The sequence below is a fragment of the Balaenoptera ricei genome, chromosome X (genome assembly GCF_028023285.1).
Source record: "Balaenoptera ricei isolate mBalRic1 chromosome X, mBalRic1.hap2, whole genome shotgun sequence".
Classification (NCBI taxonomy): Eukaryota; Metazoa; Chordata; class Mammalia; order Artiodactyla; family Balaenopteridae; genus Balaenoptera; species Balaenoptera ricei.
The window spans coordinates 28912034-28926303 of NC_082660.1; the positions used below are offsets into that span (position 1 = coordinate 28912034).

Genomic DNA, 14270 nt, shown 5'->3' on the forward strand with positions numbered 1-14270 from the left:
CTTGACTGGTGGTCCTCTTAACTAGGACTGCTGAAGAAATCACACCAGCCTCAGACCCATCAGACCCTAGAAATGAGCCCTCATTTGAACATTCTGAAGCTCTTCTCAGGCAACAGACATGAGGCTTGGGGCCATGTACTGACAGACTGCCTTCAAATCACAAGGGTTTTTAAGACCACTTTTCCTAGGAATTCCTAAAACATTTATAAGTCCATTTTTGAAAACTGAGAGATTCTGCATCATTTGGGTAAGCATCATGGAGAGTGGGCTCCAGAATTTGGGCAACAGCTAAGAGGGGCTAGATCCTTCTGGAGAATGCCAGACCCACAGGAAAAGAGGGGAACCAACACCCCTAGAGAAAACAAAGCTGGTGGTGAAAGGGCTTCAAAGAAGGAAAAGGAAATTGGGATAAGAAATGTCAGATCAGCCAGCACATCTAGATTTTAGTAAACAGTTTGAAATGAAATCAGTTAACCTTCTGAAGCTTAATGATTCTCTCTTCACCTTAAGCCTATTTTTTTAACCTATGTCTCCTTTGCAAACTGCTATTCCTGCGCTGTACTGCTCGTATCCCTCATGCGAATACCTCATACTGTAGGGGAGAAAGAAGCCAGGGAGGGGACCACATAAAGATTTTATTGTATTTATAATTAATATATTCACAATAAGACAGACTAAGAAATACTTTTTAAAAGTACTTTTAAGCCGCACATATTATATGTGTGTGGGGGGGAATGGTTTTTTTTTTAAATGTTAAAATTTCAGTGATGAACTTAAGAACCTAGACGTAAATTGTGAGAAAATGAGAGGCTTTTTATCATATAACGGCACTCCATATAAATCAATATTATATTACTATTTCAAAATAAATTCCAGAGCACATTACTATCTAACATCTACTGATTTTTAAAATGCCTTTTGGAGCCTTAAAGAGCTTTACGTTTTAAATCACCAAGATAAGCGTTTGGAACAACAGTCTTGCCATTCCATTTGTAAAGATGCTAACAAAAATCTGAAATTCACCTCATGAAGGGAACATATTATTACTTCTAAGAAATGAGGAAGAATATGCCTTCTCAACAGCAAATAGATGGCCCAGCAGGTATATTTCCAGAGAGCCTCCCTACTTGATATCAGCCTGTCTCACTTGGCCTGTAAGACAGGGACGGGCGGCAGGATCTTCTCCCTGTTGCTTGTTTGCCAAGAATGTGCATTTTTAAAAATAGGAATGATTAAACTTTTAGAAATCCATTTGTCTGCAGAATCAGCCAAAGGTACTTCTTGAAAATTATGATCACAGCAAGTTTTGGAAACAACCTGCCCCACCTCCGCCCAAAGCAAGAGAAAAACAAAATTCTTCAACACTTTGGTCCAATACCGTCATTCTAAGGATAAGGATAATAAGGCCACGTAAAAAAAGATATGGGAAATTTTTTTATATACCACTCACCCCACCACATTGGGGGTAGTCAGAGAAAAATGCTGAAAGAAAACTGTTTTCGAGTTGTTCTTATTGATTTCTTCTCTGCGCAAACAAGACAATGCTTTTGCCAAACCGTTAATGTTGCGTAAAAAATTTTCTGGAGACCTTCCAATGCTCCAATTCCTAGTGACTGTCAGGTCATGTCTGTGAATGTTTAAATTATTTCTTTACTATGCCTTGTTTTGTGTTTGTGTGGGAGCCCAACAATTCTTTCCTTCATAACTTGGAATTTTTTGAGTGGGTACACAGCCTAACTACATGGGGAAAACACAATATTTTTAACGCTTGATGAAAGCTCACTCAAAAAAGCCATTTTAGATCTGTTGAGAATTACCTGAAATGAATTCTTTTACATTTTTTAAATAAAAAATTTAGTGGTAAAGAAGACAAGGCTAACTTTTTTTAAGTCAGCTTTTTGTGAATGGACATATTTAGAGACTAACGACGCATGAGATGATCTCCTTGTGTTTAAATTTACCTGATAAAGTTTACGGGAATCAGGACTTAAGCATAAATTTTTTATATGCATACGTATGTGTGATGTGTATATGCGTGTGTGTGTGGCTATTGCTGCTTTTCTGTCATAGGTTCTCATTGGTTGATGAATTAGAGCTGTAGGGACACTAAGGAAGGGGATGGGGGTACTGATGAAGAAACTTTTTTTGCTAAATATCTAATTGTAAATAATATAAACTCATTGTAGAAAGTCAGGAAAGGAAGAAAGAAAATCACCTAGAATTCGAGATCTCGAAGATTAACATTTCGAGTAATACCATAGCCTTCCATCAGTTAATGCTCAAGTCCTACTTTTTCAGTCCTTACCAAATGACTCTGGCTTATAATACTGTGGTGTTTGGACCAAGGGTCGGGGGCGGATCACGTGAACGCGTTTGGGGGCAAGGCAGAAAACAGAGTGTGTTAAATAGGCTGGTTGGGGATTTTGGCAAATTAGAGAATGGAAATCCCCTCAGAGATGGGCATATTTAGGAATGTGTAACATTTCCTGCATGCTGTGAGCCACTGTAGCTTCTACAGTAGAGTTACGTCTGGAGTTGGCGGTATGGTGGGGATTAGCAACTTCTTGATATTTTCAACATGTCACCACAGACAAGAGGTTCAGGTTCCATTAGGAGAGGGCCCGAGGTATGGTCTAACACTGTGACCACACCAGACCAGTTTTGCTTTCATGATACCTTTCACGAACTAAGTGTAGTTGAAGGCTTCCAACCATCTCACCCAGTTCAAAACAGCAACTTGGACCTAAAGGGATACCTCGCGAGGAAAAACATATGCCAATATATAAAGATAAAAAAGAAATTAAAGGCTTCTTTTCAGTATGTTATGCTTATATTTCAACTTCGAAACACTGTAATTTGGGAGTGGGAAGGGCACTAGTGGTACTTAATCTTGTAGGTTATCTCAGGGATGTAGACACACAACAAACTACTAAATCAATCATTCCATGTGTGCCTGGCAATGGGGAAAGGAAGCGTGTCCACTGTCCAGGAATCCACCATACTATTTCTAGAAATGTAATGGTTTGTTCCAGAAATACCATTCAAATAACTGTCTATCCATAGGTAAAACTGTCAATCTGTACCTATTTGTAGCAGGTGCGTGGTAATCTACATGGACATACTTTGCTAAGTTAATAATATTGGTGAGATAAGTGCAAACACTAACAGAAGATCTGGGGTAGATCCCAGTGTAGAGCCATACATATGGCTGTGTATCCCTGACAACGGGTTTCTCTGCGCCTGACTTCACTGCCCTGTGAAAGAAGGCTGTTGATGACATCTACCAGGCACGATGGTTGCTCACATACATTTCCATGCACAGCACACACAGTACGCTCTCAATAAATGGAAGATGTTATGTAATGTGTCACCATTTGAATAAAAGTTAGCCCAAGTAATATGTGATTGTAACGAAAATATTGGAAATATAAGTTTTGAAAGCTGAAAATCAAATTTCAACACCTAGTTCATTTCCAAGATGTTTGTTGCCAGGATAACAAAAACCAAAATTTCAAAGCGGGGGGGAGCGGCTGGTGGTGGTGGAATTGACCACATATTTATGATGGCAGCATTTTAATCTATGTAACTGATCTCAATTAAATTGATTTCATCAAAGAAAAAGTCTGTTAACAAATGAGCTCTAAATTTCCCTGCAACTGTAAAATTCCATTATCTTCCAAAGTCGGGTCATTTGCCCAAGGTTTCAAATCATGCCAGATTACCAGCTTTGAGTTTACCACCGCATTCGACCTACTGAGAAAACTTTAGAAATACGACGATAAAAAGCATATTTAATTCCTATTGAAGGTGCAAACACCTCTTCATTGAGAGTTCATAATTAGCTTTTCATCAACCAAGTTTGTGATTTCTCATTACAGAGTAATTAAAAGTAAGCTGCTAGAGAATACAATGCAATGAAATGGAAAGATGGCCATGGTACATTACCTTTAGGTGAATAAAAGCTGATTAGCAAACAGAACGACCCAACTTTTGTAAAAATGTATGTATAGAAAGAAATTTTTGAGGATACCTACTAGATTGTTAAACATTAGTTAACTAAGAGATGGGTTATAGATGACTTCTTTTTTGTTAGCTTGTCTATATTTTTTAAACTTTAAAAAATATGAACAAGTACTGAGTCTATAATTATAATTTTCAAATAAAAGTAAATTAAAATATTATAACTAGAGATCACTGTGATTAGAGTAGAAAAAAATTATAAGTAGGCTGAGCCTATGTAAACCAGAGGTTATAAGTAGGAGGCCCAGTTTCAACGAGCTCTTTATTGAAAGACTTCTAGTTTGTCTTGAAAAATCCAAAGTCTTGAGAGCACTGGGCCAGGACGACCAGCTCCTCCAGCACAGCCACTGCCCACTTCAGATGAAGTCTCATTCTCTCACTTGCCAAAATATAAGCACTCAAGTTTTCCACCTGTGGCCTAAACAGTGCAGCATAAAAGTCAGAAACATTCTGCAGGGGCTGAAAATGTAGCACTTGAAGATGAGTTGATCCTGATTTTCCTTAAGTTTTTAAAAGAGAGTGTGTGTACATATGTGCCTGTACACACACACACACTCTTACTGCTAGACTGAGCTGACATAATATGACTTGAAATGTATTGGTATCTCTGGCTAGTAGAATTATAAGTGACTTTTCTTTTTCACGCTTTCTATTTTTTCAGATTTCTAGAAGGAACTTCTATCATTTATAATAATGTTGTGTTAGTTTCAGGTGTACAGCAAAGTGATTCAGTTATACATATACATGTATCTACTCTTGTTCAAATTCTTTTCCCATTTAGGTTATTACAGAATACTGAGCAGAGTTCCCTGTGCTATACAGTAGGTCCTTATTGGAAAGAGTTTAAGGAAAAATCTGGGGGGGGGCTAATATCTCCTACTCCATGCCTTAAAGTCTCTATAGCTGCAATTCATTAACCAATGGGAACCTATGAGAGAAAGGCAGCAGCAGCTACACACAGATACATGGACACACACACGCATCCAAAATTTGTTTGAGCACCCTGATTCCCATGGGATTTGTCACATAACTTAAAACCCAAAGAGTTTCACCTCACGCATTTCAGTCTGTAAATATGTCCGTTCGCATAAAGGGACTTAAAAAATGTTTAGTAGTAGAAACAGCATGACGACTTTTAAATTAAAACAACAACTAGTTACAATGTGAGGTAATTCATTTCAGGTTATTCCCGAGGGATGGAAAACGGTATAGAGTGGACTTTCATCGAGCATGCATGCTGCTGACCGGACAGGCTTAGGAATTAGGACCACTGGAGTGACCGCGGAAAATTCCTTTACACGGCATTCGTGGCTTGGCAAAAGTGCCTTCTAGGTTTCACAAGGAAGAAATCAATAAGAACAACTTGAAACCCTTTTCTTTCTTTGGGGGGGGGAAAACATAGCCGTCAATTGCAAGTATTTTTTTCCATCCTTTTAGGCAAGAAAGAAAACTAGCAAGACCTTTTTGGCCCTCTCAGATATACTGAATTTTCGGGAATCAGTGAAATCCTAAAACTTATTTTTAAGCAACCTCGGAAAAAAAGAAAGCTGATTGTCAATTCTGAATAGAAAGGTGTCGCTGTTTTCAACCCTTAAACAATCTACTGATGTATTTAGACAACAAACGGCTTGCGCGCTACCAACTACTTTATCCTACGAGTCATTTGTCATTTCACCTGGAGGAAACATGGCCATGTCCTTACCTAAAGACTGGTAGAGCTCTGTCATTTTGGGATGGTCCCAGCAAGTTGTTTGGGTCTCGTGGCTAAAACATAAAATACAAAGAGAGACTTTAGAATTTAGAATGAGTAGTAGAGAAAAGGAGACAAGAAAAAAAAAAAAGCACGGTATGCCTTTGGCTCATTTGGCTTCATTACTTCACAGGCCTTCCATCTTGCAGTGACGAATGTTTATTTTACAAGGAGAGAGACCCCAACCTTTGCTCTCAACAGGAAAAGCAATATGATCATTATTTGGTAACCAGCATTTGTTTCTTTTTTCTACCCACAAGTCGGCTGCACTTCTGTTATAAGAAAATGACCTTGTTAGGTACTCAATAATCAAAAATCAGGATTTTCTTCAGCCGTCCAATTCAGAACATACAGAAAGGACACTGACAAGTGTTATTCAACTCTGTCAAAGAGATACTGACATTAGTTTAATAAATAAATCGCCTCAGTTCTCATTTGCTTTCACTGTCCCTGACACTTTTCCATTACTTTCTTCTCCGTATCCAGATCTCATCTCTATGATGACTGCATTTCACTTCGGCTTAAGGTTCATCCATTGCCTGACTCACAGATTGTATCTTCCCTCTTCCCATTACTTTTAGAATGTCTTTTTAACTCGGCACTCTATATACCACCGCGCCTTTTCCTATGTTTACTTGGGCCTGAATAAAGCATTCACAGTTCTCTTCCATTTCTTGAAGTTTAGCTAAGTGTGTTCGCTGGCTATCAGCTCCTGCCACAAAAAGAACAAAACACCTTTGTTCCGCATTCGATTCCGTGAACAAACCTGGGAGAGATAACTACATATACTTTTCCTTACTTTGGCCCATCTACATAAATCACCATAGCATCGTATTTCCAGTGTTCGGGATTACCTGACTGGGCTTTGATGCAGTAAAATGCAGCCCTGAACAACATTTCAGTACTCATAAGCAGAGCCTATTCATTATCTTTGAGGGAAAGGTGGGAGTGGAGAAAGGAGAAATAGCTTAGATGTGGACACTTCAAGGGGAGCAGAAAGCACAGCGGCTGCACGCAGAAAGAGGCGCTTAGGGAGGCCAACAATGTCAAGTGTAGGTGTTAAATCTTAGGACTGGATTCTGGCTCTGTGACCTACTAGCCGTGAAATTTGGGGCCAGCCCGCTTACCTGGGAGCGTTAAAGGACGGGCTGACATAGGACGAGCTGACATAGACTGATACCTTCTGGTGCTCAATACGTGGTCATTTCTGTTATTATGTGGCCCCCAAATTACTGCCCACTAAAAAGCAAAGCTTTCATTAGTTGATTATAATATAGATGAGGATCCAACTGTGGTTAAGTCAGCCACACCTAAGACCCTTCATAGAGGGCAAAAGTAACACTCGATGTGTATTACCTCTGTTTTCAAGAAAATAAGCAAAAGAGAGAAACATTTATTGTGGTTTGATAAATAGAACACAATCACAAATGACAAAACACATGTGGAAATTCCCCCAAAGTGTGTAACTTCAGAGGCCATCCCTCTGATATTTACCATTCAGCAACTGAATGGTGAAGGCTAGTGAAAGAAATTTACAAGACAGTGTTCATTGGGGAAGGGCTGTTTCAGTCTCTTCCAAACCTGTTTGTTTCTGTTGGACTTTTCCACAGAGACAATTTGCAGTTGAGGAGTACCTCAGTCGAGGGAATGTACCAGAGTAGAATCCAAATCTTACAGAGCAAGACAAGCAAAAGATACGGTCCATGCTTTAGGGGGTTTCTGAAAGCCCCATGTCCACATTGGTTTATGATCTGGAGAAGGGGTGGGAGGGACTGCTACTTTATATGCACAGCACAAGGAGGCTGCAGCTTGCAGCTTCATGGAAAAAGTGTTGCTTATTCTCGGGTGTTTTTTTAGCTCCGAAAGAGATTGTGTACCAATTCCATACACAAGTGTCCAGCAAGGAAAGGTCACCTTCTATTGAGACCACCCTGCATTTAGACCTCTGCCATTTCCAAAGGCCATCATATGTGAGCACCAGGGAGGGAGGGAGGGAGAAGAGGGGGAAAGCACATGTGTCCACATGTACAGGCTCTTATTACACACACTACGCAATAATAACATCCCATCTCTACCACATGTGGGAGGACTGTAGCATCTTCAATCGATGGGCAGAAAAACGTCTGTCTGAGCTGACAAACCTAACCTGACAGAGACAGAGAGAACCAGTCTGAAAAGCCACCATCTGTAATGGACTTCAAATCGGAGGAACACGGGCAAGAAATAACTTGTACCAAACGCAATTCCAAAAGAAAAGAGAAACTTGCCTATGAGTGACAGGAGAATCCCACATAGACTGAATGGGAGCTTCATGTAGCTCCCTCCCTCCAAAAAAGATTTCATGACTGTTGATATACCTACACTTCCACCTTTTTAAGGAATTTATTCCAGTGGTTAAAAATTATGAAAGGGATTTTAGAAATTATTATTTAATCCATCTGTCCATAGCTAAATTGAAATGTCCTTTACTGGAGGAAGGAAGAAATTCTAAGCCCCTACTTCTGCGCTCCATTCATGTGCTAACAGATACCAGTTAGGCCTTTCTAGGTACTCATTCTTTCTGCCAATTAGTTGTGATTCTGGGGTATGTGAATAACCTAGATAAATGAACTCAAATCCAAAAGCTAATCTTCTTTTACCTTCCTCCCCTTCAACACGCAAGCCTTTTATTTTTAAGCAATGCAAAGTAACTAGAAAACCAGATTTATATTTCACCTTTGCCGAGTTAGTTTCACTTCCATTACAACCCGGCAGTAAGTGAAAGAAGTGAGCACAAGTGGAAAGAAAAGAATAAAGGGTGTGACTAATCCTCCAAACTAGAAAAATAATCTTTTAATCATTTAATGCTAAAAACAATTGGCAACATAGCTGAAATGACTCTAGCTTTGGGGGTAACTATATGATGAACCAAATAGTCACTTCACTGTATGTGGATATTGTCAATCTGTGATGAATCCAAAGCCCTGGTGGGACATTATCTAACCTCCTAAACAGATAGGAAAGATGAGTATGAACAGGATGAAATGGTAAACACGAATTTGCATAACTCCTATCTATAGTCTACCTTATAGAACAAACCGACTTTTGGTCTGCGATCAACACAGGTTTTACAGCTGTATTTCTGACTCTGTGCCTATCTTCAAAAACAGGAGAGGATTCTCAGTAGCTCCACGAGAAGCACTTCAGGTTCACCTGGAATACACAGGCAATATAGAAAAATATGCTGTGCTGGGGAGCTGGTGGTGGAAGGGTGGGTGGTACTGTTTTTTTGGTTACTGTCTCTTTTCTGCACTTCACTTTTCACATCGGAAATGCACTGCCCATACACCATGTCCAACCAGAATGGTAATTCCGGACCCTGTTCACAAGTTAATGGTTACATCTTTGTTCAGTCTTCCTGAAAACAATGATGTTCAACATAGATCAAAATTCTACATATGCATTAACACAGAGACCAGCCTCATAAATAATCCTTAAAATGCCCTTTAAATCTTTTAAAAAAACGTTATTGATTTTGGCCCTGATGGTTCCAAAACCTGGCATCAGATATGCCTCTCTGAACAGCCGTCAAACTCTGATTTCCCCTCCTTTTTTAAAAAAAAATGTGTATAAGCTACAATAATCTCTCTTTCCTCTTTTATTTTCAGCCATGATAAGAACCGGAAACAAATTAAAATACAAAATCACTGGATGTGACAGAAGACCCCGGCAACACCTACTTGTCAATAATAAGAAATTAAAGCATTACTCCACTAAGCACAGGGCTGACCTAATTTCCTACCACACAATTTAAATTTTCTCTCACCTTCTTTAGTTTCAAGCAGTGTGCAAGGTTATTCTAACCGCCTCAGAGCTGTTCCTGCTGTCAGTGCTGGAATATCAGACTTATTGGAACTGCTTTTTTAGTTTCTTTAAAAACAAATATTCAACACTTACAAAAAGTAACAAATTTCTACTGCTCTCCCCGGGAAAATGGCAGTTGCCTAATTAAAATAAGATTTCTTCTGCCACCACTGATATTTGGTACTGAAAATATTCCAAACAGTTGCCTTTTTAAAAAAAAAAATCTTTTCACTACTTCCCAGGGAGGAAACTAATCGCTATGCAGCGATATGAAAAGGTAACATTCTCTCGCGATTTGCAGAGGATTAGAGTTTGGCTTCATATATAATCTGGAGCCCATTGATCCACACACACAAAATCATTTCCCTTTAATCTGGGGATCAGACTCTCTTTCTAGAGAAACCTTGGCATTTGCATGGTGAATGTTGAACTTGGCTTGCATGGCTGGAATACTGGCAGGGTGGGAATGGGAAAATATATTTAAAAGTTTCTGCTACTGTGGGTAGGGGGAGGGGGGGTGTCGGTCTAAGCATCAGAAATCCTATTCTAGTCCCCATTTCTTGCTACCTGGAATTGTTAACATTTTACTCTGTTTGGCTCAAGGCAGGGCAAAGATGATTGCCTCGGTGACTGTTCCAGCTGTTACATGTCCTCCGTTCTGTTTGCTTTTCAGGGCTTAACTCCCACCCACCCTCAATTTTGGCCAAAGCAATTTCACTTCAGGGTCGTGTCCAATCCAAGATCAAACAATGAGGACTGAAACCAATTCTACGGTGATCAAGGGTCAGAAACCTTTCATATACCCATGTTGTTTCATTTGCTCCTCTGCTTCTCCAAGAGCAACCGTATCCTCCAAGGAGGGGATTTGGGACAAGGAAATAAAACCTCTAGGCAAAAAAGAAAGGGTGATGGGGGGGTGACAAGGAGAGGAGACAGGGGTACAGAAGCAGAGAGACCAAGAAGAGCTTGTTGGCCACAAATGTTTATTTCACTTAAAAACTTCGGTTCGTCACTTAAACTGGATGAATTTTTTTCATGTTAAAGTATTTTATAATTAATAATATGTCTCCCTCAGGCAACTAAACCCCTTCAATTCAAGCTTCAAACTTAACTCCAAATTTAACGGAGATAAACAGTGTCCTGCCCTTTTCAGTGCCATGATCGGATCGGGAATGACAAACTTTGCTTAAAGACAAGCACAAACACCTGGAGAAAAGCAAGAGAAATGACTCCACACTCAACCCCAGAGGGCAAAGGAAAAAAAACACCCTCAATCCTCTATGTCAAATCCTTGACTTCTGGGCTTTAATTGCTTTTCCTTTCTCTCCCGATTTCTGCAAGTTTTGGGGCATGGGACGAACACAGTAGAAAATGCAACGAGGGAAATGTCAGTTGGAATCCTCGGAAGAAATCAGGCAGAAAGTTGACCTTTTGGCACTTGCAGCGCAATGGAAGGTAGAGCCTGGCGCGCCCCTTCCTTCTGCGAGGTCGGGCGACGATTTAGGAACAGCCTGCCTGGCTCACGTCCACACAGACAGCCCGGAAAGGAGCAAAAAGCTCCCGCGGCCCCAATCCCCGCGTGGGGAACGCTCTGTCCCCTCCGGGTACGGCGAGATATCAGCCTTTTCTCTCCGAGCCCGCCCCAAAGCCAGGGGAAGCGTCTCCTAGCGAGCCAGGCGCCGGGGGGAAGCCCCGGGGGCGCACCTGCTTCGGCGCCGCGGGGACCCGCGGGGGAGGTGCCCCTGCGCCCGGACGCCGGGGGTCCAGCCGCCGCGCGGTTCCAAGTTTTGGCCGCCTCGGCTCGCACCCTGCTCGCGCCACAAGTGCACTGACTGCGGCGATCCGAGGGCGCCGCGTTGCACTTACCCTTTGAGCTGTTCCCTCATGGCTGCAAGGGCTCCGCGGCCGGGGGAGGGCGCGAGCGGAGGAGTGAGCTTCCCAGAGCCGCCGGGCTCCCCGAAAGTCGAGCGCCGCCGCCGCCGCCCAGGCTCGCAGCTGAAAGCACTGCGGAGGAGCCGGCGCGGGTTAGCGGCCGGGAGGGCGGGGCGCGCGGGAGGGGGCGCTGCGGGCAGACGGGGCGGGGCTGGGCCGGGCTCCGCCCCCACCTAGCGCCCTGGGAACCCGGACTCCCTGAGACCCGGCAGTCGGGGCTTTCAACACGGAAAGGAAAGACAAAAGAAAAAGAAAGAAAGACGGAGGAGATTTAAGGTAGTGCCGGGAACCTGGAAGCCGCACACCGCCCTGCCAGCACCCCCTTAAAACCTCCAGCAAGACTACTTGTTGCCTAAATAAATGACCTAGGTGCAGATGACCTCATCGCAGATAATTTAAGTGTGTGGGTCCAGAGTTTTCTTTTTAGAGAATGAAAGAGAAAAAAAAAATTCACAAACATAATTCTTCCCTTCCCGTCGCCCCCCCCAAACTGAAGATTAAATTGGTGGAGATGTAAGGACATGACATTCAGGTTCCGCTCATCCTGGGCTAAATGGGCTTTTAAGGAAGCATTTGTCTGTGCATTTCTGATATAGCAGTGGTTCTCATCGTGTAGTCCTGGGACCAGCAGTAGCAGCATCGCCTGGGAACTTCTTAGAAATGAAAATTCCCCAGGGCCCCAGCCCAGAGAGAGCTACTGAATCAGAAACTTCGAGCACACTTAAGTTTGAGAACCAGTGGTATAGACTCTTTAAATAAAAACCACCACCAATGGTGTGGCACGGTGTGGTCTTTTAGTATTCTTTAGAGAAATCTAAAAGGAAACCATTTCCAATGGAACGTTCCATTGGAAAAGTTACAGGGCCTGGTAGTTCAAATATTTCTAATCGTAGAGTTTGCAATATGACGACACAGGTTAAGTATGCAAAATTCTTACAGGCTTGGAAATATTCTGAAGAGAAGAAAGCCTTCATTAGCACAAGAATTTTTCTCAGCCTTCACATAATATCTTCGATTAGAGTCCAAAGGGTATTTTCAGATAAACTCCCTTAGTGGTTTCATTGTCCCCTTTTGTCCATTTATTTTGTTGGCCTGCTTTTTCTTTTTATCTTCTTTCAACCATTTCCTTTTCACTCTCTGTTCTGGTTGATGTGTTCTACTTCAGTTTACAGTTTAAAAAGTGTTCCCCTTTATCTTTTTAAATATCCTCTTTTTTTTTTTTTCCCTCAACATTTCTCCCGGCCCCGGAGAATGTTCGAGCTTAAAGGACTCTAGACATCAATCTCCCTTTACCGTCTGCTACAGCGCGACAAAAGAGGCAAAAATAAAGTGCAGGAACCAAAGGGAAAGGGAGTGCCAAGTTTCTTCATTACCCTTGACAGACCAAATACAAATGTAAATGTTATCACGGAAGACACGTGCATGCAGATCTGATTGGTGTTGCTATTTTAAAGCAAATAGGGCACTTCTGGCATTCTGCCTGCTAAACTGAGACCTTACTGCTATCTTTTAGTCATTTTGAGCCAGTGAGTTGTGCACGTGGCTGCTCTTAAAGTCTGGGGGGCAGCGGGGGGCACGCTAGGACTGGCTTTGGGTGAGGCTGTCCCTTGGTCTTACTGGAGATTCTACATCTGCCCCTATCTTTGACTGGGGGAGAAGGATTAGTGTTCTGTGATAAGGAAGTGGTGGCCTTTGCAGTTAATCAGTGACATAATCTCTGTGTCATTCAGTGACATAATCTCTGTGTCAATGTATCAAGCACATCCCTTAAATATTGTTTATGTCTATTCCAATGAAAAGACACAAACCTCCCAGCATGGGCATTTGTAAATATTAGAAATCAATCAACTAAAGGTTTGTAACACCTATGTGATAGGATACATTGTCTTTCTCTGTTTTTTTTTTTTCTGTCTGTTTGTTTTACACTTTTAAATTACCTGCTCAAACTTCAGGAGTTCTGATATGGTCCTCTAAAATATAAATGCTCAAATCTATTTTCTCAGTGTCCAGCTAGAAAACTACTCGGAACAATTCATTGAAAAAAAAAATGGAAAATTAGAAATCACTATTCAATTGTTTTCTTAAATTTGACAGATGGCAATCCTCAAAAATACATCTAAGTTCTTTTTTAGACTGGAGTTATAGGCACTTGAAGGCTTGTTCCCAAATCTTGATGTTGTTTTAGAAATTAAATACAGAAAGTATTATTAAGAAATGACATGGACAGGACTTCCCTGGTGGGGCAGTGGTTAAGAATCCGCCTACCAATGCAGGGGACACGGGTTCGAGCCCTGGTCCGGGAAGATTCCGCATGCCACGGAGCAACTAAGCCTGTGCCCCACAACTACTGAGCCTGTGCTCTACAGCCCATGAGCCACAGCCACCGAGCCTGCGTGCCACAACTACTAAAGCCCGTGCGCCTAGAGCCTGTGCTCCGCAACAAGAGAAGCCACAGCAATGAGAAGCCCGTGCACCGCAATGAAGAGTAGCCCCCGCTCGCCGCAACTAGAGAAAGCCCGCGCGCAGCAATGAAGACCCAACACAGCCAAAAAAGTAAAAAAAATAAATAAATTAAAAAAAAAAAAAAGTAATGACATGTGCCTCACTGCAACTGCTTTGTTGTTAATTTCAGTTAGATTATGAATATTGTTTTATTAGGGAAAGACATTAAGAAAACATAATTTATATATCCTCATTTCATATATGAATTAGAGTGATGCCATGT

At 41.6% G+C, this 14270-nt stretch overlaps 1 protein-coding gene across 7 annotated transcripts in view; it reads right to left on the reverse strand.

The window, feature by feature from the left end:
- Window positions 1-14270, reverse strand: part of DMD (dystrophin) — a 2476968-nt gene that overhangs the window by 139002 nt on the left and 2323696 nt on the right. For 5 of the 7 annotated variants that reach the window (XM_059910880.1, XM_059910875.1, XM_059910877.1 and 2 more), the window contains one exon: window positions 5723-5784. In XM_059910880.1, coding sequence (XP_059766863.1) covers window positions 5723-5784 — 62 coding nt within the window. Of the gene's footprint in view, window positions 1-5722; window positions 5785-11479; window positions 11603-14270 lie in introns of those variants that run through there. The other 2 variants (XM_059910883.1, XM_059910882.1) reach the window with 2 other exon arrangements.